The following is a 23,016-nucleotide window of genomic DNA, read 5'->3' as shown; positions in this document are numbered from 1 at the left end:
TCAAAAAAGCGTTATTATGGTAAAAACAAAAAATTATTATTTCGACGTAAGTGTAAATATACTTCTTACATTTTAGTTTTACTGTGTATTTAAATCAGTTGTAAATCTTATTGCAACTGAATATAAATTACATTTAAATCGCTTTTAAATCGCTTTTAAATCGCTGTTAAATCGTATTTATATCGGCAATAAATCGCAGGTAACCGCAAATGAACTTTTTTTGCAAAAGGAAAAATCGCCTTCATTTTTTTCCACTTGCAACAGTGCAATTACAATTGGAATAAAAACAAAATATTGTTGTTTAATATAACCGAAAGAGGAGAATGTTTGATGTGTGCTTGGGTGTGTGATTAAAAACTCAATTCGTTTTCTCTCAAAAAAGCGTTATTAATGTAAAAACAAAAAATTATTATTTCGACGTAAGTGTAAATATACTTCTTACATTTTGGTTTTACTGTGTATTAAATCAGTTGTAAATCTTATTTCAACTGAATTTAAATTACATTTGAATCGCTTTTAAATCGCTTTTAAATCGTATTTATATCGGCAATAAATCGCAGGTAATCGCAAATAAACTTTTTTTGCAAAAGGAAAAATTGCCTTCATTTTTTTCCACTTGCAACAGTGCAATTACAATTGGAATAAAAACAAAATATTGTTGTTTAATATAACCGAAAGAGGAGAATGTTTGATGTGTGCTTGGGTGTGTGATTAAAAACTCAATTCGTTTTCTCTCAAAAAAGCGTTATTAATGTAAAAACAAAAAATTATTATTTCGACGTAAGTGTAAATATACTTCTTACATTTTGGTTTTACTGTGTATTTAAATCAGTTGTAAATCTTATTTCAACTGAATTTAAATTACATTTGAATCGCTTTTAAATCGCTTTTAAATCGCTTTTAAATCGTATTTATATCGGCAATAAATCGCAGGTAATCGCAAATAAACTTTTTTTGCAAAAGGAAAAATTGCCTTCATTTTTTTCCACTTGCAACAGTGCAATTACAATTGAAATAAAAACAAAATATTGTTGTTTAATATAACCGAAAGAGGAGAATGTTTGGTGTGTGCTCGGGTGTGTGATTAAAAACTTAATTCGTTTTCTCTCAAAAAAGCGTTATTAATGTAAAAACAAAAAATTATTATTTCGACGTAAGTGTAAATATACTTCTTACATTTTGGTTTTACTGTGTATTTAAATCAGTTGTAAATCTTATTTCAACTGAATTTAAATTACATTTTAATCGCTTTTAAATCGCTTTTAAATCGCTTTTAAATCGCCGTTAAATCGTATTTATATCGGCAATTAATCGCAGGTAACCGCAAATGAACTTTTTTTGCAAAAGGAAAAATTGCCTTCATTTTTTTCCACTTGCAACAGTGCAATTACAATTGAAATAAAAACAAAATATTGTTGTTTAATATGATTGAAAAAGAACAATATTTTGAGTGTGAAAAAACTAAATTTTTTTCTCTCAATAAAGCGAAATAAATAAATTTAAAAAAAAAATGTTTATTTTGACTTAAGTGCAAATCTACTTTTTACATTTTAATTTTATTTAACGTTTCATTTAAAATTAAATCTTATTTCAATTTTACCTGAAGCGTATTTCTATCGGTGATATATCACAGTTAAAAGTAATTTAACGTAGCAGTGTATAATGAACACTTAAATAATATTTAATTTGTGTAATACAGTAAATTGCATTTTATTTATATGGTTTTTACACACTACAAAATATAACCTAATTATATGGTGACATGAGTGGTAACTTACTTTCACTTCTGACTCGTTTTTATGTACCTACCAGCAAGAGTAAGAAATATTTTACAGCTAAAATCATTGTGAGCTTACATTTGCTCATTATAAAGCACTATAGTTTGTTTGTAATTAAAAAAAAATAATAATGAAAATATTGCGATTTGAGATTTAAATCGCATTTAAATCTTTAAATCTTTAAATCACGTCAACAGCCGTGTACCGCCCTGCGTGTATATATACTTACGCGACAAAAAATGGTACATGAGACGTTGCATTGGTAATCTATATACTAATTTACTAATGATTAAGCGAATGGTGGGTTATTGCTTTTTGGTAATAGTGTTGGTTGGTGATGCGCTCTCGCGTTTAAGTGAAAATAATCTTACGGTGCACAAGCGCTTACGTGTATTATAAATTAATGATGGTACTTTTGGTCGCGAAAGTGACATCGTCTTGGGGGCTGTTTTTCGAGAGACCCCAAGGTAGCCCCGGATTAATGGCACTTGGGTGCCAATCACCTATTTTTCCTATGTATGATATCCTGCGCCCTCGGCAAGAAAAATATAGAGTTTCACACCTGGTGCGCGTCCCACCATGTAGGCAACATGCATCACCATAGGTACGAAAATGACTGTTTTTACTGCGAAAACTTTCGCATTTTTTCGGTGACGCATGGGATGATTCATTGGATAAGAAAAATGACGTTCGCCACTATCAAGCGCCATTAAAATATCGTAAATCGTGACTATCTCTCACTTAGTCATTGCAGCGATTATGTCCTAAACTCATTTTAATTAAAGAAACCTCTGTGTAATATGCTTTCACTTTCGTATAAATATGTACTTCGTGAAGGGAAGTGATAACGGTATGAGTAATCGAACGTTAATTGGTGGTCCGGGCTATAAATAAAAACGCCGTCCAGCACCATAAGAGCACATTGTCCATAGAGTTACCGAAGGCATTGTTTCGAGTGATATCGTTGTGGGCACCCATACGAGCTTTCCGTTTTTGAAAAGTTGAAAATTAATCGCGGTCCATACAATGATTGCGGAGCAAGTGGAGCAGGAAATGTGCGACGCGCGTCCCGTTGGCACTGCGGAAGCAGAGGTAAAACCACAAGAAGATTCGGTAAGTTTTTTTTACGGTTTTAAGTACACACTGAAAGAAAAAAATAAAAAAAATAATGGAGAAATTTCGGAAAAAATTACCATTTTAAATATTTTAATGGTAAAGATTATTGTTTCAACAATAAAAATTATAGTTTGTATAATAAAAATTATGGCTAGAACAATATAAATTATTATGATAAAACAGTAAATCTTTAAAGGATCGGTGAATAAATTTTTACTGTTCCAACCGTAATTTTTACTTTTTGAACCACAATTTCAACTGTAAAAGCAATCATTTTTACTGTTAAAAATAATATTCTTTTCCTTTCTTGCCAACTTGCATCCGATTTACCGTGCATAATGGTAATTTTTGCTGATATTTCTCTATGATTTTTATTATTTTTTTCTCTCAGTGCAACATAATAAGTAACCGTACGGCTATGCATTTACGTACCATGGCGTATTGTTTTATCGATGGGTGTAAAGGTCATTATAGTTACACGACTAGCCAATCATGAGAAAAATCTTTCACGTAAATGACCGTCGAATTTAATCGCTTAATCATACATACCATACCGTTAAAGTTTGTTCTTGTATCATGGCTGTATGTACATTTATACTATATGTATACCCACGCCGGATGAATAAATTAATGTTTTTGGGCAGATGACGTTGCCATGAGTACATACCCATGTGACACTTGTGGTGACGTTCATCAATGAATTTCCAGTGTTTATTTTTAATATACAAATATACGGTATTCGAAAGAAAGTTGTTGATGCCCTCCGTTGCTATAATCGTAGAACAGCAATTGTTTTCATTCAGCAATGATATATACGTAAAGTAGTAAAAAAAGAACAATCCAATGCTCTTCATTCAATATTGATAATTTTCCGATGACCACATGATTTTAGACGCGCAAGGCCATCGGAAGCAGTGAAGTCAAGACGTGTAACATCTGTCACGAGAACATCGCTGAAAAAGAGAAACCGATGTTCGGCATTTCGCCCAACTGCGACCACATGTTTTGCTGGCCGTGCATAAATACGTGGCGATTCCCGGCCAACATGGACTACGGAAACCCCGCATTTTCCAACAGGCTCCAGTGCCCGGTCTGCCGCAAGTTCGTACCATTTGTCTTTCCTAGCACGACTTGGATCGAGTTGCCCAGCGCCATAAACAAATCGACACAATTCATTACTAATTTCAATGAGTGGCGAACGCACAATTACGGACTTCCTGAGAGGTAACGTTGGTTTTTTTTTCTTTTTTTTTTTGTACCTATATGTGTATGTATAATGTGAGTTTTTTTTTTTTTAATTTTAGTCAAGAGTCAACATTTTTACCGCCATGGAGAAAACTATTGCAAACGTGGATGTGATGTGACATCCGAGAATATTTGGAAATTTTCTTCCTCGCATTTGAATTTTCAAGACAAATTTGTTAATTACTTACTCTCATAAGGAATCGTATACGTTATAATGATAAAGTTGAAAATTAATTAAATTCTTAAGATGTTTACCTTAATTTTGTGTTGTGTGAAGTTTATTTTTTGATACCCAATAACTATTTTAAACAACTGATACGTGAATGTACTAACTTCAATTCTATTTCTGCTCCTCCAATACCTAAAATGGAATCAACAAAACGTAGAGAGTTTCAATCACTCGTTCTATTTTATTTTTTCTCGAGCTGTACACTACATAATTCGCCAAATATAAGCACGTAGATTATAAACCATAAATTGAAAACGAAAAAAAAAAGGAGTCTGCGAGTAAAAATAAAGAAAGTGCCTTGTTACTCGTGCATTTTCTGCGAATATTCAAACGCAAAAGGCATTAAAAGAGAGGAAGCCATGGGATCGGGTGGCAGGTTCGAGACCATGAGTTTCCGTAAGACGAGCATCACCGATCCATCGATCGGTATATTATAATACACACCCACCGTATGCTGTACGTATATACTCGGCAACTCGCGACATCATCAGCCACCTGCCTTCTCGCCCCTCCTCCTATTTTTAGAGAGTCTTTTAGCAACGCGTCTGAAGGTACAACCGATAAATGTTCACGTGCACAAAATACCTCATCGAGGAGTCGATATTTCTTCTGTATGTGGTAGCAAGAGCATTACAAGTACATCTAAATGCTCTAACCGTGAGAGATAGGGAGCCCCCCCCTCTCTTCCCTGAAATTAATATTTGCCACGGATTTATCGCGTCCATTAAACCTATACGAAAATTGCGTCAAGTCGCTCTCTTGTAACGTATAGTTACAGTTTACGCGATTTATTTCAGTTAATTGATCTTTTTATCCCTTTTTCTTTGCCGATCGAGTTATGATGTGTACACACACGAGAGAGTTAATCAATTGCTGTTGTTTGTGAAAAAAACACTGAGTAAGCCTAGGAAATAAAAGTCGAGCAAGTCCTTACTTTAGCCCAAAAGAGAGCCCATCGTTGTTCAAGAGCAAAAAGCTAGAAGAAAATAAAGATTCGCGAAAAAGGGGGAGCTATTTATACGATTTTTTTACCCCCTCAGTCACCCACCGTTTCTATTTCCTTCCATGGTCGAAAATAGCAATCTGGCGCCCGCAGCTGCAGGATTCTCGCTCCACGCTCGTATACTTTTGCAACAAAGGAGGCGCACAGCTTTTATTTTAGCTAATACCTATATATGTCCAGCACTGGAAACAACGAGGGAGCACAACCGAGATATGTTCCGAAATGGCTGACCCCCATCTCTTGGTAATGTGTTGATATGGAACACAGGGACCTTTTTTTTTTTTACTCATACCGATCATCTTACATTGATGATGATCTACGGCGAAATCGAGACGGCCATACGGAGACCTGATTTGCATGCTAGACTCGGTGGGTACACACGTGATTAGCATGGCTAACAAGTTTCCGTAGCATCGGACGGATGTTCGGAGAGGATGATCGGTTGGTAATCCTCGTGGGATATTGTTTTTTTTTTTTTTTTCCTTTCTCGTAACGAAACCGGCCGGACGAATTTCGTACTGCGCTTGTATCCTACGGAAAAAAATTTACACCATTTTCATCCTTGTTTCTCAGCTGAAGCCTCGGAAAAGTCGCTGCCGATCGTGTATATTCAAGCACTTGATGGATGAACATTGAGAGAGAGATCGGTAGAGTTGGCTCGAACCGATGCCGGCCGCACGTAAACAGGCAAGGATGTAAAAGGGGACTTTTCCCCCTCTCGAGCATCTGGCGCAGGATCCAAGGTCGGCCAATCGACTCCTCTCTTTTTCGCGCGAAAAGGAATAAGTGTACATATATATATATATCCTGCACTCTCGTCACTGACGCTGCTGTGATATGCGAACGGGTTTGCGATAAAACACCGATTAAATACACTTGTGTGCCCCTATACGTATACCCAAGTTCCCTAAGGTCATATCACGTGCTTGTGTACTAGATCATTTGTATGCCATAAGTGTAATATGTGCGTTGGCGAATTTTACAATGTAGGGGTGGAGTGGGAGAGTAATGATGTTCGTCGGCTATATTTGCAAGAGTAAGTCATCGTGAGAAGGATAACGAGAGCCCAGGTCGGCTGTGAAGTTAATGGCTACACATACTCTGTTTTGTGGATGGTCAAGGTCTCAGGTTTATTCAATGCCAATAAAACTACAGTTTCACTAGCTGAATCGTTGACCTTAAAATTACTTTGTACATTTTAAAAGACATCACTCAAGTGGGCCAGGTGGTGAAAGAGAGACCAAAGTTCAAGCCTCCTTGGTTTTTGCACAGCTGATAAGGAATGTTATTTATACAGTAGTTAAATATGAAGTCATTTGAATCGTATTTTTACTCAATCCTTAAATTTCGAGTTCAAAAACTTTTAATACATCAGTTGATTGGGGTTGTTTTAGAAATGATGCGATGATTACTAATAATATTTGGACTTGATTGTCATTTTACTCAATACAAACTAAGTAATGTATTACAGATAATTGAATGATAAAAAAAAACAGTACTTTTATGTGATCAAAAACTATTGATAAAGACTGTACACAAATTATATACGTTAAGTATGAAGACAAGCTTTAAAATATGTTGAGAAAAAAAAAGTAGGGTTAAAAAATGATGATTATCCTAACCTAAAGAAACAAATACCTTTTGAACTGTTTCCACTATGAGTGCTCTTTCTTAACTCCTTTGTATTGCACCTTACTATGGACTTCATGAACAGATGTCGAAAAATCTCTAAACTTAATTTCTTGCTCGTTAAGGATACTGGTGTTTTCTTTTACTTCAGACCAGCCTTTCCACAGAGGAACACCGGGTCTTCTTTGTGCCGAGATTTGATAAGTGACTTTGTTTTCTTCCAGTAAGGGTAGAAGAGACGTAGCACCTTGGAAAATAATCGGTATAATAGGATACAATTTTTCATTTGTAGAATTAATCCTTTTAACTAATGTATTGCAACTTACTCAAAATTTGTTTTAAAACAGCAGATATTTCTCTCTCAACAACTTGAGGATCTTTGTATCTATACGAGAGGTCTTCTGGCTTTCCAGAAGCATTATCAGACTCGTCGTCGTACTCCATTTCGAATACCCACTTTTCGAGATATTCTCTTGTTTCCTTATTTACTAAGGATAACTTGATATTATGAACTTCTTTTTTAACGAGATATTGTTGAATTTCCCGCAAGAAATGAGAAAGTCTAGCTTGATGTTGATTTTTCACTTTAAACAAATTGAGTCCATGATATTTTGTTTGCTCGAAATCATCCGGGGGACACACATCCCTTTGATACAGAATACTGGACATTCCGTGCTCTGTTGAACCATACGTAAATAAAAATCGAGAAGAGTAAATATAAATACCTACTTGGGACAACGAGAATTCAATGTTTGGTAAGAAGAGACTCGCACCCAGGTATTCGCAAACTTGCATGGCCGAGATGGTTAGCATACATCCTCCTCCTCTGAGTTTCATTGGCCTCAACTTTTGAGAAGTCGTCATTTTCCAAAGCAAGTGATATGAACGTCTATACCTAACAGGTTAATCATAATGATTTTTAAAAAATTATAATGAAATTGCTAAACTTTGGTGTTTTACAAATGCTGGAAGTAACAAAGGGATGATAGTTAAACAAACAAGACTTGAAAGTAAGTTTAGAGTGTCAGTCTATACTTACGAAGTAAAAAACAATTATAGCCGGTGTCGGGTAGCAGGCTGCGACACAGGGGGTGACCTTGGTGACGAATACCCCGGTTGACACGAGTCTGCCTATGCACCGCTGGCTGAATTCATAAAAAAAATTATCCTATACCTATCGTACACGTGCAGGGACGAACTTGTTTTGTACTGAAATAAAGGTACGTTTGCATGTTGGTAGTTGGTATGCATGCAAATGAAGAGTTAGGGGGGTTGGGGTGTGTAAAAGAGAGTTATTTTCATCTCTTTCACTCTCATGGGGGCTCAAAAATGGTTCCGTATATATTTCTCCTTTACATTAACATTTTAGATAACAAAAGCGCTTATCAAATAGTATACAATTATTAATGCGATATACCTGGGTGTTGAAAAATTATAACAAATATTGACAGGATGAACGAGAATGTATCACGATATCACGAAGCGCACTGAGATTTTTATTCATTCAAATTCTGCTATACTCATATCCCTTTTGCAAATTGCAACAGAGCTCGATTTGTACAAAATTATAATACCTCGTAGTTGTTAAAATTACCAGCAATATTTGAGCCTGATAAGTGATATTTTACTTCATACTAACAATCAGTACCATATTACTAAATATTAAATAGTTTAAGAAAAAGGTACTTTAAATGTTATTAATTTGTACTACAAAAAAATCCATCCAACTCAAAAGTTATATTCATTGGGTATGACAAGTCATAAACAATTTTTTAATTAAAGAAAAATGGCATGTTACAAAAGCTTGTCACTCTAATTCATCAAGGTAAAAAGTATATGTACATATACATCTTGAAATTCGTTCACTGGATCACAAAATCCTCAAATGCACTTTTTGATTAGTGACGTTGGATAACAACTTCAGATAGTTAGTTGAACCTGAATTTGATAAGCAATTTTTTGTCTATCGAAAATAGAATAAATGTTCCACCTGCCAATGATACATAAACAATCAACTTAAAACAAATTTATATACATAAAAGAATTTTTTTGCTCTCGAGAGGCCTTGGACTGGTGTTTATCAATTTCCATCCCCTGTTGTCTAAAATATTTCGTTCTTTTCTGTACTGAAACCACGTACAGTGGAGGCTGTTTAATTCGTTCAGCGGGAAATTCAAATATTTAGTTCCCATTGGCTGATTCGATCACATAACCTCTTTCATTGGTCAATTTTATACTTCCCGCTCAACGAATTAAACGGCCTCCACTGTACTTCAGTTAAGAAAGATGCCAACAGCTTTTTAGAAGAAATTGTTGTGTGTTAATGGTTCAATAGTGCATTTTTCAATGCATGCTATATTGGTAGAGGCTATAAGTCAGGAACATTTTTAAATCCCTGATTGACAGACCTTGTACATATTCAAACGATCTTTAATCATGTAACTTTTGGTGCTTGTGTGTGTAGCTTTGGGCTTTAGTTAACAAAACCAAGTGCTTTATTCATGAATAACAAGAGCTTTTATGTTATTGTGTTGTAGTTAAATACGTCAAAATTGCATCTGTTTTTGTTATATCAAGGACAATTATTAATACTTACGAATTTAAAATCAGTTTTAGAATCGTGAACTTATAATATATCATGTATATCATTGTTTAATAATAAGACGCATAACTTACTATTATTTAATTACATATTAATTGACTTACAATATTACATGACCAATCATTATGTAAAAAATCCGTAAACAGAGTTTAATATTCTGTGAAATATCTGCAGACCTAAATTTTTCTTGTATAATTAGTATCTTCTTAAGCATCTTTTCTATACAGAACTTTATTTTATCAACTTTATGAACAGATGTTGAAAAATTTCTGAGCTGCATTTCTTCCTGATTTTTAATGCTGGTATCCTCTGTAATATCAGACCAACCTTCCCAATAGAAAATTCCAGCTCCAGGTACTTCTTCTGCATGGATTTCATATACTACTTCATCCTCTTCCAAGAGAGGTAATATTGTTATGGCTCCTACACACAAGTGTTGTTTATGTATTAGATATGAAGTAAATCTAGGTAGAATAAGAATCGATTAAAATTTACCCAAAATTTGCTTTATCACAGCACGTGTTTCTTTTCGAATGGCTTCGGTGTCTTTTGTCCCACAAGAGAAACTGTCATTCTGGTAACTACCACCCGACTCGTCTTCGTAGGTAATTTCAAACCTCCACTTTTCGAGATAGTCTCCTCTCGTTCCCTACTTTAGCAGTACCAACTCGACCCAAGCTACTTCTCTTCTAATCAAGAAATTTTTAATATGTCCTAGGATATGACGTAAATATGGCCCAGTGGGCTCTTTATATTTGGCTCTGCAGTACAGATCAAGTCCATAAAAATTGAAATGCTCGAAATCATTTGATGAACAGACATCTCTTTGATAAATAATGTGTCATGCCATACTTTATTGCAAAAAATCATACGAATGAGGAACGAAATTATAATGCTGTCACAAAAAAAAAAAAAAAAAAAAAAATTGAAAAGGATGTACCAAGGTACTGGCGGACGACGTCAGCTGAGCCTTGTAAAATGATACATTTTGGTTCCTGTTTAACACACGCCATTTTTTAAAACCTTCCAACTTTACTCACTTATTCAAGTATTACGATTTTTTAGACTCAAAAGAATTTAAAGTTGTTAATTGTAATGATACATTTAACACCACATTCTTGCTGTCAGCCTGCCAAGCGGTAGATATAGTAATACCGGGCACCGACGATTTCTTACATTAAGGTTAGGTTAGGACAAGAGGTGGGATGTCAGCGCCACTTTGCGTTGTTTTTGCGAACTAAAAATCAACTTGCCCAGCTTTTGAGAGCTTGCAAGCTCGCATAGAGTTTTGGGTTATTGGCACACTGCTAGTTCACGAAAACAACTTATCGAGCGAATCTGAATAGTATAATCTTTTGAGTTATCTATACGTAGAAAAACAAAAACAAAAATGTAATATTATACGAAATGTAGACTAGAATTTTCCCTCGCATATATTTTCCGGGCGACAAAGCAGCGCCCGTTTTTTTGTGCACGGGTGCGCGGAACTACGGAAGCGGATGTATTGTGTTGCGAAAAAAAAAAAAAAAAAAAAAAGAAAAAAGAACAAACACGATGCACATCAACTTGCAAATGAAGCTCGAGTGGCTGCGCTCGTTCTGATTTCATGACGAGCTTGAACCGACGCTCGACTGAGAGAGATACAAGCAGTGTGTACACGCCGTGTTTTGTTATTATTTTCTTTATTTTTCTGTTTCGAAACGCGATGCTAAAACAATTGTTACACAATTTATCGATCTTAAACATATTCCATTCACAATGTGTGTATGTCGCTTAGAAAATAAGTGAACAATTCCCCATATGAGTCGGAAAGATGGTCGTTGTTGTTTTTCATCAAGTTGAAATTGTAATATTTTTTTTTCTTAAAAAAATGTCGTTAATGTTTTAGCTCAGTTATATAGATATGCTGTACATTTTTTATTACTAATGTTTATCATGTTCCAGAAACCATCAAATGCATCATAGTTATCGGAAAATGACTATAACCAATCATGAAGTACAACAATAATAAAATTTCGTAATGATTTGCTCATGGATGTAAAGATCTTATAAATATGCCTTTTGTCGTCACGAGACAAATAAGTGTTAATTCCTGTGCACGATGTGGAAAAAAAAAAAAAAAAAAAAAATAGAGTTTCACTAGTATTGTACGAGCAGTCATATGATTGTGAATTCGTCAAATAAAAACGTTATGAATAATGGCAATGCTTGGATCACTCGATAATAAAGACGGTATTTTATTGAAAGAAAAAAAAAAATCTGATTTTCAATGCACATTTAATATGTATACACGTGCACGTAACTCCATCATCTGCTGAATGAAATATATTGTCATGCACAAATTTTCAGCAAAGAAATCCAACGCTCGCGTACCTATACATATTCATATCGCCAAATCTCTCTTAACACACAGGGATTATACTCAAACCTGTCGCTTGGCGAAGCAGAGAGAGAGAGCATTCGTCGCTTCGTCAGCTTCTCCTTGTTCATGACTTCTAGTGGCCGGTCTGCTCTTACCTAATCTCGTTCACCTTCGAAAGCTTCCAAGAACGAGTGCCAGAGAGAGGAGAGAAAAAGCGGATCGGGTAAGTTACCATCTTTCGGCCGCGCTGTACATACGTTTATTTTGTGTATACGGCCCCGCACAGACTCCATATTATATACGTGCCCATCATTCCTTTTTTTAACGACAGATATATACGTTCGCGCCGAACATTGGGTGGGAATTAATCGTTTCATCGTTTATTGAGAAAAAAAAAGGACGGTCATCATCGGTGGGGAAAAAAAAATGCACGAAAATTATGAGGGAGAAGAGCTCGATCTTGGATACGAGGCTATGGAACAAAATAATTTTTCATCCGATTTTTAGAGGAGGGATATTATTGTATCCTCAAGTCCCAGATTTCATTGCAGTTTTTTAACAATACAAGCATACAAGCTACAAATGGGCTTTGAGTATACGTATTAAACAATTGATGACTATTTAATGATTTGACGACATTCTCCGCATTGATTGCTTTGCAATAATTGCCATTATTTTGCATTCGAGCAATTGAATTTTATGGCTTAGGGGGTACCACGCGAAGCACATGCTAATAAACAATAACCGGTAAATTGACGCACGAGTGAATTAAGAAATATTATGATTATTGAAACGATGACTGAACTTTTTGGCCATCGTTGTCAAACATAATCATTATCTCATTGCAGATGGTCATCGAAGAAAAGAATTTGGACAATAATATTATCGTTACCCTATACGGTAAAAATAATAACCCCTAGCTTATACACAAGGGTGACGATTTATCATGCGTATATTTACCGTCGTCTCGTATGAGTATACCTCAATTTCACGGTAAAAATGACATAAAGATTCGCGCTCGACAAATTAACCGCAAATAACTCTACCTCGGCCTGAAACCCAACCCCTCCCGTACCGCGTATACGAGAGCGCAAAATCTTTCCCACACCAGTGCGTGTAGGCCGTCGTTCGGTAAAGTTTGCTCTCGATTTCTCAATAAAATATACATCTACGTGTACCTCGAGCCAATCAATCGGGCATTACTCGGGCGAGAGCGTCTTCCCCCGACTAGTAAGAAGATGATACACACTGCTTGCGAGTATATCTATGTATGATATCCGTGTGTGTACCTCTATATGGCAGGAATAAGCGCGTGTATAGAAGAAAATCCGGTCTCTATCTCTACCGATTCGACTTTTATAATATATAATACACGCGCACGTGCGGCTCGCCCCGACCGGTTTCTCCGCTCATCCTCCCCCTTACATTTCTCGCTGTTTTTCTCGTTTCCTCTTCTACTTTGTTGTTTTTGTCCATCAAGAACTTGCGCCCTTGTACCCCTCCACCATCTGCGCAGTATATAGTTGCCGTGGAAGACTTTGGTTGCCAAAACTTCACCCCCCCCCCCTAATTTTGTTTTCCCCGCACCTGTGTAAACTCAAACGATCGTACATGTTTAAATAGGTACAAATTAAATTTTTCAAGGGTTTAATACAAACGGCCCTTGGCACAATGCGTGTACGTGCAAATACTGAGTTTTAAGAGGATGGGCTTTATGCGTAAGTTATTCGCTGCAGCGTGAAGAGAAAAAAAAAAAAACCCCTCGCAACACGCATGTGTACGAAGGGTGTACACACAGCGCACTCTCGGACGTACCTATATATGGTAACTTTTGCGAAAAAACAAAAAAAAAAACAACGTAAATATATAAGTCGCGATTGAAGAGCGCGCGAGGGGCGACGCGTTCCCGAGATTACTATCGGAGGGCTCCTGTGACTCATCGCGCGACGCACGGAAAAAAGAAGAAGAAGGCCAATCGATTCCCTTCCTTTTTTCCTTTACTTACGCAAAACCCGCTCCAATCGACTTTTTAACTACACCCCCTTTGGGATTTTCATGTCCGACGATTATGTTACATGTACGCGTGTATATTTTATACACACACGCGGCGGTGGCCTTTGCTTTTTATTTTCCGTGTCGGGGAGGTGGTCTCGTTGGCTACCGCGAGGGTTTCGTTTTGGCCTTTTTTTTCTGCTCATTCGAGATTAATGAACGGGATCGCGAGCACGAGAAATAATGGTTAATTGGAGGCCGATGCTTTGCGTGAAAAAAGACGCGCACCGGATACAGTTTAAGAAGTGTAGGGCTGGGCGTTTTCGCGTATCGGAGCGAAATATCGTATCGCTTGCAGCTCGGGAGTGATGGGTCAGGAAAACGGGGCCATTTATCTTGGATTCGATGGAAAGGAAGCCACGTCTCGGGTTATTTCCCTTGGACTTTTTTTTTTTTTTTTTTTCATTACAAAGGTAAGATGAAATCTTATTTACAATTGGAAATAAAATAGACGTGTTGATGTGCTGTTGAATTTTAAAACAAACTCCTTTCTACTTAAACTTTATTGTTTGTTTTCGTACAGATCAAATAAAACTGCATTTTAACGATAATTTCTTATGAACCGAGTACACTGCAGTTAACAAAAGTTGCTGAAGAAAAAAAATAACAATCGAAACAAAAACTTTTTAAACAAAATCTTTTACTCTTGAATAAAAAAAAGAAGGAAAAAAAAAAAAACGAAAGTACAACAAATAATATGTGAAACATTTTATATTTTAATACCAAGATTTATCGATGTTTAGGCATTTTTATACAACACTTTGGTATGAACCCCATGAACGGATGTCGATAAGTCTCTGAACTCAACTTTTTCTTGGTTCTCGATGCTGGTGTCCTCAGACACTACTGTCCAGCCGTCCCACAAAGGTACTCCTGGCCTTTCTTGCGCGTGGATTTCGTAAACAACATTATTTTCCACCAGCAACGGCAGTATGGAATTCGCACCTGCAAATAATGTTAATTCACACATAAAATTTAATAATACACGTAAATCCCTCCAAATGGACGATCAACACTTACTTAAAATTTGTTTTATCACAGCACGTATCTCTCTTTGGATGGCCTCGGTATCTTTTGTCCCACAAGAGGAGGAGCTGTGGTCCTGGGAACCACCACCTGACTCGTCTTCGTAGGTAATCTCGAATGTCCACTTTTCGAGGTATTCCCTCGTGTCTACATTTATAAGGGCCAACGTAACACTGGCCACTTCCTTTTTCACCAGAAAATTTTCAATGTCTCCAAGGGCACGGGCAAGTTTGTCAACGTGATGCGGATTTTTCACTTTGAACAAATTGAGCCCGTGATACTTTGTTTGCTGGAAATCATCAGCGGGACACACTTCTCTTTGGTACAGAATACTGGACATTCCAAGTTCTGTTGTGTACAGAGAAACGAAAAAAGTAAAACGTTGATGATGAAATTGGGATAGGAAACCGATGGCTTTTACCTATGTATTCGCGGACCATCGCTGCAGAGCCTTGGAGGGTGATGCACTTGTTTTTCTGCTTAACGTACGCCATTTCTTGATAGTTAGGGCAACCTGGTTTCTTTAAATAATCGTAAAAAAAACACAGTGCTGAATTTTCGTAAACTTTTTGTATTACTACCAATGAATGAATCAAGAAGTGACTATTTACTTACGAAATTTAAAGAACAAAAAAAATACAGCCACAAAATTGTAGTTTTCAGTTGCGAGCCTTATTTCGGTCAAACTTACTGTATTTCATATACGTAGACCCTCTGACTTTGAAAGGTTGTTTATACGCGTGTTATACTTGTGGAAATGCGAGGACAAACTGTGTACAGGTAAGTATAGTTCGATACTTTCGAGCGTCGAGCTGTTTCTTTGGTGTAAACATCAAGTGTTCGAACACATGTATTGATGTTATTGTACACTCACACATGAACTCAAATGCTCCACAATCTCCCTCTTTGACAATAGGTTGTAAGATACAGTACAATTTTGTAGTTTTAAAACTTTTGTAAATACGTGATGGATTATGTTATAAATTCAATTTTCAAATGATACAAAAGCTTTGTGCTAATTAAATCAATCGAGCGTCAATAAATCAATGAATCGAAAATGTCTTGGGAGTACAGTGATTGCACAATTTACATTTAATTATTATTTATACATTACAATAAATACATTATTGCGCTAAACTCGAATTTCAACTTCAGTTGTACGTGAGTCTTATGTGTAGCACAGCTTATCAAACAATTGTATTTGTACAAACATGTATTTTTTTGCAAATAATTGAAGTAAATAATCAAATGAAAACTCCATTGTAAACGTCTCGCTCCTTTATAATATGATAAGTAAGGTAAATAATTAAGTACATTTCATTGTACGTAGAAAATGCAAGTATGGCTTATAGCATACTTTGAAAATAAAAATAATAATAATAATAATAATAATAATAATAATGAAAAAAAAAAAAAAACTATGCGATAAAGTGAAAGTAAAAACTTCAATTGTGAAGAATACTGAAAAATCCATAAGATCAGTCTGGTAGATTATCGAAAACTGTTGGCAACGTATTATTTTATTTTTTCACATCAACAAAAAACAGTTACTCGATGAACAAAGTGATATGTCACAACAGTGTATGTACATGCATTTCAAATGCAATCATTTTATTACGAAGCGACGTCACTTTTAACTTTGAAGAGCTCGATCTTTGTCGGTTATTGTTGATGTGAAAAAAAAAAAAAAAAAAAAAATTCGTATCAAGTTTTCCGATAATCTATAGGACCGAACCGATGAAAATAAAAAAAAATGTTTGTATTCTTCCGTATTTCAACATTACTTTTCATAAGCGATTAAATTTTGTTTACAGAAAAAAGAAAAAACTTTTCTATGCCACCTGAAGGTTAACTAATTGGCACTCTTAGGCTTTTTTATATTGCACTATAGTATGGACTCCATGAATGGATGTCGAAAATTTTTTAAGCTTCATATCTTCCTGATTTTTAATGCTGGTATTCTCTGTAATCCAATGCCAGCCGTCCCACAAAGGTACTCCTGGTCTTGGTATAGCCTGGATGGAATAAACAATTTTGTTTTCGTCCAAAAAAGGCAATATGGTTACCACGCCTACATAGGTAGAAATAATGGTTTACATGGTAAAATGGAATAAATCTAGCCAAAATGAAAATAAAAATTTACCCAAAATTTGTTTTATCACAGCACGTATCTCTCTTTGGATGGTCTCGGTATCTTTTGTCCCACAAGAGGAGGAGCTGTGGTTCTGGGAACCACCACCTGACTCGTCTTCGTAGGTAATCTCGAATGTCCACTTTTCGAGGTATTCCCTCGTGTCTACATTTATAAGGGCCAACGTAACACTGGCCACTTCTTTTTTCGCCAGGAAATTTTCAATGTCTCCAAGGTCACGAGCAAATTTTTTAAAGTTTTCCTCATTTTTCACTTTGAACAAATTGAGCCCGTGATACTTTGTTTGCTGGAAATCATCAGCGGGACACACTTCTCTTTGGTACAGAATACTGGACATTCCATATTCTGTGCATTGTAACATGATAAAAATAATATGTTAAGTAAGAAAGTGGAGTATTGATAAAATAACAGATTGTAGAAAAAAAAATAGTCACCCAGGAATTCGCGAACCATTGCTGCAGAGCCTTGGAGGGTGATGCACTTTTTTTTCTGCTTAACGTGTAACGCCATTTTCCACAGCCGAAGTCTACGAGTACCTGATACCAAAGATTTTTATCAAGAGATTGGAACAAAAACAACAAAGTTTTGTATTTTTTTTACTATAAACTAACAACTATGAATACACTTACGAAATGAGACAAAAAATAAAAAAAATATCAGCTAACTCTCTATGCTCTTGATACGAGTCTCGTGCTTCTTCAAGTTGAACTGTATAGTCACACTTTCCAAAATGCTCTGCAAGTTTCAAGCGACTATGCTCGTTTGAATACCTATGAGAATATAGAATAGTTCAACTCATGAGAGCGGCTTGGGCCGTTTCTTCGAATTTTCGGTGTAAACAGAGAGTTGTATACGACATGATATCCACACACATGCTTACTGAGAAAAGGAAACTCTTTGTTGTCATACAACGTGGAAAATATATAATGTAATTTAGCTTAACAGCAATAGTTTTCGGTTTGCGGCGCGATCGCAAAAACGTCCACGAGATTTATTTAAGCGAAAAACGCGTTAATTGAAAAAGGAAATTGAAAAGTGTACAAGTGCGCCAACTTGACAATTGCAAACCAAACGATCGAGCCAAAAGTGTAGCGAATCTGCGTGTGACTCAAGTAAAATGAGAAGAAAGAGGATACAAGAGGGGAATCGAGGGAAGCCTTTTTCGCTCATGTATGGATCGGTGAGTCATGCATAAAGTGATATTAGTACAATTAAAAGGGCGTGTAAGTACAACGTTTAGGTGTGCGTCGACCAAAACTGTGATGGTATTAATAAAACCCACGGATGAATATCCACTTTTTGGAGGTTTAGTCAGTAGATTTATGGCAGCGCGAGGGGCATTTTGAGGGTCCATTGGTCAATTAAAGGTCCATATTTTGGTGAAGCAAACGAGCAACGGAAGGAAGAGTCGAGCGACCGCGTCCAGTTGATTGGAGGGTGCGACGAAAAGCACATTGTTTTCTCTGAAGTGGAGCGAAAAAATCGGTATGTTTTGGAAATGGCATGCGGAGGCTGCGAGAGTATAAATTACCGATTGGGACTCGAGGAATGTACTTTTCACGCGGGACGTGCATCTTTGTTTTTGGGGAAGCCTCGGCTTTCGTCACGAGGGTGTCGGGCCTCGTTCGGTTACTTGCGGTGTTTTTGCTATTGATAATCTACATCAGGATGAAACTTATAACTCCTAGCACTGGAAAAAAAATTAAATGTGGTGCAGTACTTGTCACCTATTATGTGGTTTTGAGAATTAACTTTCCAATGTCAGGTGATAGCTGAACACTTCATTTTTTTAAAAGATTTTTCAAACACATGTAAAATTTTTCCGTATAATTTAATTGACTTTTAACAGAAATTGGAAAATAAATTTAAGTAGACGCTAATGCGTGACTCATATATTTTTTGAGAAACCAAATATTGAGCAAATGGATAAATTATGTAAATGTTCCAGTGTAAAAATGAACGGGACGATAACGATAGTGATGACTGATAAGGATACAACGTCACATAGTATAAAATACCGTTGGTATTTACAATTATTACCGAAAAACTAAATCTGGCGCAATATTTTCTAAACTCTCCAATGTTCAACAAATGTCTCGAATATGATATGGCTGAGCCTTTTGCAATTTTAAAAATATTAAGATAGTTGACCCTCGAGAACAATTATATACTCAAAGTCTTAACGAAAAAAAAAAAAAGAAAAAAATTGTTTCACTACACTGCTACCTCGAGCGTTTTCACAATTCTAAAAGATTATTAACTAGCAAGTATCTGTACAGTTTTTACTAATATTTTTATTTCAGAATTTTAGTTTGCAGTAGAAACAATATACTGTTGTCAGAAGTCTCCAAATTTTTTTTTTCCTCCAATATTCATACACAGCAGTACATGAGAGATTCTCTTTACACGATAGTGTAAAAAATCAATAATTCGAAATTCTTACAACTTCGGTGACTCATAAATACCGTAACATTACACGGATGCACCCATATATTCATTACCGATATATTATGATTGAAAAACGAATGGAACCAAGTAAGCGTATTTCATATAATATACTTGTTGCATCGGATTGGGAATCGGATGCGATTCAACAAATACCCAAACGATAATGAACAGTGACGCTCCAGCAACATCCAATCCTATACACTGATAAAATCTTCCTCTCGGCTAAACGTTTTTTCCACGCCTACCCATCAATAACGAGTGAAAAAAAAAAAAAAAAAAAAAAAAAGGCAACAAAACCTTTGCCGATTTTCCAAGCGATCGTTGGCCATAGTCATCCGATCGGTACTGCACGAACCGCCGGCAATTAAGTTCCACGAACGAGTACAGGGAAGCAGAGGAAGCCATTATATATTATACATCGCTGTGGGTACAATACTCCCGCATGAGTGCGAGACAATGGCCGCATTCTCGTTCGAATCGTTCAACATTGACAGTGGCCTGTTTATCATCATCGCGCCCGTCGTTTATATACGTATAGGCGCGGCGAACACCCACCCGAGCGAGAGAGTGTGTAAACGATCGTTGCCTTAACCTTCGCCCTTGTCCCCCCCCCTCTCCCCACTTATGTTGTAGTATATATATTTATAAACGAGAGGGCTTTTGTGTAAAGAGAAGGGGCGCGGGGCTTGTGTATGTATATGTATAGGATCGGCGCTATTTTTAGCCGACTCAGCCGAGATCCCCATAAGCTTTTGCCGAGTCATGAAAATATCCATGCGTTTTCGGGTGCGCGCGAGGAATGTAACAGGGGGGGTGTGGGTGAGGAAAATTTCGGATGGATTGCTTTGTAAGCTCGGCGTCCGTTAATTATCCGGCTCGTTTGAGGGGGCCGAGGTGTTTGGTTTGGGGGTTTTTTCGCAGGATACATATATTTTTCAATGATGATGTATTGTCATTTATTGAAAATTGATTTTTCACACTACTTTTATTGCGCAGAGGATAATTTTTCGCTCACTTGCGGAGGATGTGGCTCTTCATCATTAAGTTTTACAGATTATCTTTTCCAAAATAACGTGGAAAGCACAATTATCCGTCGTCTTAATGTATACTTCATCGGACAATTACGATAATTGTCAGAATTTAATGGTAGTTTTCGTCACGAAAGTGCCATCGTCTCCGGGGCTATTTTGCGGCCCGAGGGACGTAAGGTATACTAGTTGCGGTCCGACGGCGCTTATGTGACGGACACTATTTTTCCTACCTGATCCTCAAAAACGCCCGAGGTAGGAAATTTAATTAATGGCCTGCTTGCTGCGAAACAGCCCCGGAGGCGGTGGCACTTTTGCGACGAAAAGTACCATTCTCACACACCATGAACAATACTCGAGACATTGCGTTATTAATCGATCGATTTATACTAGCTGTGCCACTTTTATTGCCAACTAGCGAGCAGGATGCCATAATTTCATTCTATCAAAATGGCCCGAGCTCTGCCCTCGATGCTAATATACATAATTTTTTTTTTTATTAAATTTTAATCCAAATTGTTGTTGGTGATTAAAAAATTGTATGATTGATTTAATCACCAACCAATCGACGCTCCACGGCTGAAATTCCGCCTCATTGCCATTGAAGTGTTCCATTTTGGCCATTATCAATTCACGGCGAGTAGAAATCACCTCGACCGTCGTCCGTCGAATATAAAAGTAGAATATGAAAGAAGAGAGAGAGACGATGATGGTGATAATAATAATAATAATAAAATCGACTCTCGTTTCTCATTGCGTTCATGACTCGTTGAGCTCCGCAAAAACTCCCTACCTATATATAGCGCCCTCTCAAGAAACGAATCTTTAAAAAGGCACAGTCTATATTATACATATACCTATGTATGTGCCTATGATAAAACGACTATACAGTGCAAAATACATATGAGGCAATCCACAAAAAACATCCCGTTTTTGCCCCCCCCCCTAAAAAAAATTTTATTTTTGAGGAAAAAGGGTGTCACCCTCACTAAACCTCGTGTTTGAAAATTTTTCCTCATAGATACATCACACTACGAGTAACATGAGCTCGGTTTCAAGGGTGCGGTTAACAAGAATGTTTGTTAATTAAAATCGAGGACAAAAACGTGACATTTTTTGTGGATTTCCTCATATGTTCGACATGATGTACGTACATCTTATACAGTGATGCTAGTCAAGAATTGTTCATAAGTGTAAGATCTGCGCGTTGGATGTATGTGTATGTAGCTAACGAAGAAAAAGGCCGGACAATGCAACGATGTAATAGCACCTTATTGTGCACGGCTTAACTCGAACAACGCGCCTGATCCGCCGGGTCTTGTGCGCACCGCATCCTTCCTGATGGCCACGGCGACGAGGACAAGTGTCGCGTACTTCTCCCACTCGGTGCCAATCACCCTTTCAAAAGGAATACCTCCGGACCGTCGGGGCTCCATTCCAAGGGCGGCACGCTTTTTCTCTCTCTCTCTCTCTTGAGTTGTTTTAATTCCTTCATTCGAAGCAACGAGTTTCATAGATCAAGTACATGGGGGCATTTTAGAGTCAGCTCTTTTGTCCAATCGTGATGCACTTATACCGAAGACCATTTACACTATCAGCTACGGGCATTTTCACCATCATCAATGCCCAAACGCGGAAGAAACGTTGAAGAAAACCGTAAACATTCCGGGGACTCGCAAAACAAACGGGCCTACACGCCACGCGCTACTAAGGGGGGGGGGGGGGGGAAAACGACTCCGGAGATGCTCGGAATGCGAGCCAACGCGAGAGAAATTGTCGAAAAACAGTAGTAAAGAAGCCGTTGCGTCCGGGATGAGAGGACGTTAGTCCTACATCTTACCCAAATATTTACGCCGAGCTATAGGAGGAGGCTCGAGTATACGCGCACAAAGGGGTGGAGGGAAGTGCACGGAGGAGCAGTAAATCACCGCGGGACGGGCATAATAAACGCACTTCCTGTACAGCGGGGCCTTTTTTTTTTTTATTTATCGGCATCCATATACACGTGGCGCCACGTGGGGTTGAGTTGACTCCAAATATTCGGGCTCAGAATAGAGGATCGTATATATATATATAAATGCATTCAAGTGCACTTTTTAAACAAGTCGAAGGGTATACTTTTATTTATGAAAATTGTAGCCGTACGCGATAGACGTGGTACTTTTTTACGTAAAATCGAAAATTATTTTCAACGAGGGTTGTAACCGTCAAATTTTTCGGTTGGAATGTAATAGTAACAGTAAAAGTATTTGAACTTAGGAACATCGCGCAAAACTTGTATGTGCAGAATGGCAGTGACAGAATGGCATTGACTCATTTCTTGAAGAAAGACATGAATCAGCGATA

At 37.0% G+C, this 23,016-nt stretch overlaps 4 protein-coding genes across 5 annotated transcripts; 1 reads left to right on the top strand and 3 right to left on the bottom strand.

Moving 5' to 3' along the window:
* Positions 1–2,708: 2,708 nt before the first annotated feature.
* On the top strand, positions 2,709–4,353 carry LOC149376038 (E3 ubiquitin-protein ligase makorin-2-like). The gene is made up of 3 exons (XM_089592868.1): positions 2,709–2,891; positions 3,787–4,118; positions 4,199–4,353. The coding sequence occupies exons 1-3, from the start codon at positions 2,805–2,807 to the stop codon at positions 4,251–4,253; spliced, it is 474 nt and encodes a 157-aa protein (XP_089448994.1). The 5' UTR covers positions 2,709–2,804; the 3' UTR covers positions 4,254–4,353.
* Positions 4,354–6,854: 2,501 nt separating this feature from the next.
* LOC149376037 (mitotic spindle assembly checkpoint protein MAD2A-like) lies at positions 6,855–8,156 on the bottom strand. Its single transcript, XM_089592250.1, has 4 exons — positions 8,040–8,156; positions 7,774–7,895; positions 7,327–7,677; positions 6,855–7,247 (listed from the first exon to the last, which is right to left on the bottom strand). The coding sequence occupies exons 2-4, from the start codon at positions 7,862–7,864 to the stop codon at positions 7,027–7,029; spliced, it is 663 nt and encodes a 220-aa protein (XP_089448376.1). The 5' UTR covers positions 7,865–7,895; positions 8,040–8,156; the 3' UTR covers positions 6,855–7,026.
* A 6,358-nt stretch (positions 8,157–14,514) lies between these two features.
* On the bottom strand, positions 14,515–16,448 carry LOC106642939 (mitotic spindle assembly checkpoint protein MAD2A-like). Of its 2 annotated transcripts, none has more exons than XM_023391260.2 (4): positions 15,658–16,448; positions 15,464–15,563; positions 15,037–15,390; positions 14,515–14,961 (listed from the first exon to the last, which is right to left on the bottom strand). In XM_023391260.2, exons 2-4 carry the CDS (start codon positions 15,534–15,536, stop codon positions 14,756–14,758), a joined length of 633 nt encoding a protein of 210 aa, XP_023247028.2. In that variant the 5' UTR covers positions 15,537–15,563; positions 15,658–16,448; the 3' UTR covers positions 14,515–14,755. The 2 variants fall into 2 exon arrangements, with proteins under 2 accessions (XP_023247028.2, XP_023247029.2); XM_023391261.2 differs by having other exon boundaries at positions 15,734–16,448.
* Positions 16,449–16,527: 79 nt separating this feature from the next.
* Positions 16,528–17,993, bottom strand: LOC106642938 (mitotic spindle assembly checkpoint protein MAD2A-like). Its single transcript, XM_089588857.1, has 4 exons — positions 17,824–17,993; positions 17,629–17,730; positions 17,186–17,539; positions 16,528–17,113 (listed from the first exon to the last, which is right to left on the bottom strand). The coding sequence occupies exons 2-4, from the start codon at positions 17,702–17,704 to the stop codon at positions 16,908–16,910; spliced, it is 636 nt and encodes a 211-aa protein (XP_089444983.1). The 5' UTR covers positions 17,705–17,730; positions 17,824–17,993; the 3' UTR covers positions 16,528–16,907.
* Positions 17,994–23,016: the final 5,023 nt, after the last annotated feature.

This window comes from Copidosoma floridanum, unplaced genomic scaffold (genome assembly GCF_036245765.1).
Source record: "Copidosoma floridanum isolate Cflo_tuat_1 unplaced genomic scaffold, Cflo_Japanese_pri ptg000001l, whole genome shotgun sequence".
NCBI lineage: Eukaryota > Metazoa > Arthropoda > Insecta > Hymenoptera > Encyrtidae > Copidosoma > Copidosoma floridanum.
This window is presented reverse-complemented; position numbering and strand designations above follow the sequence as displayed.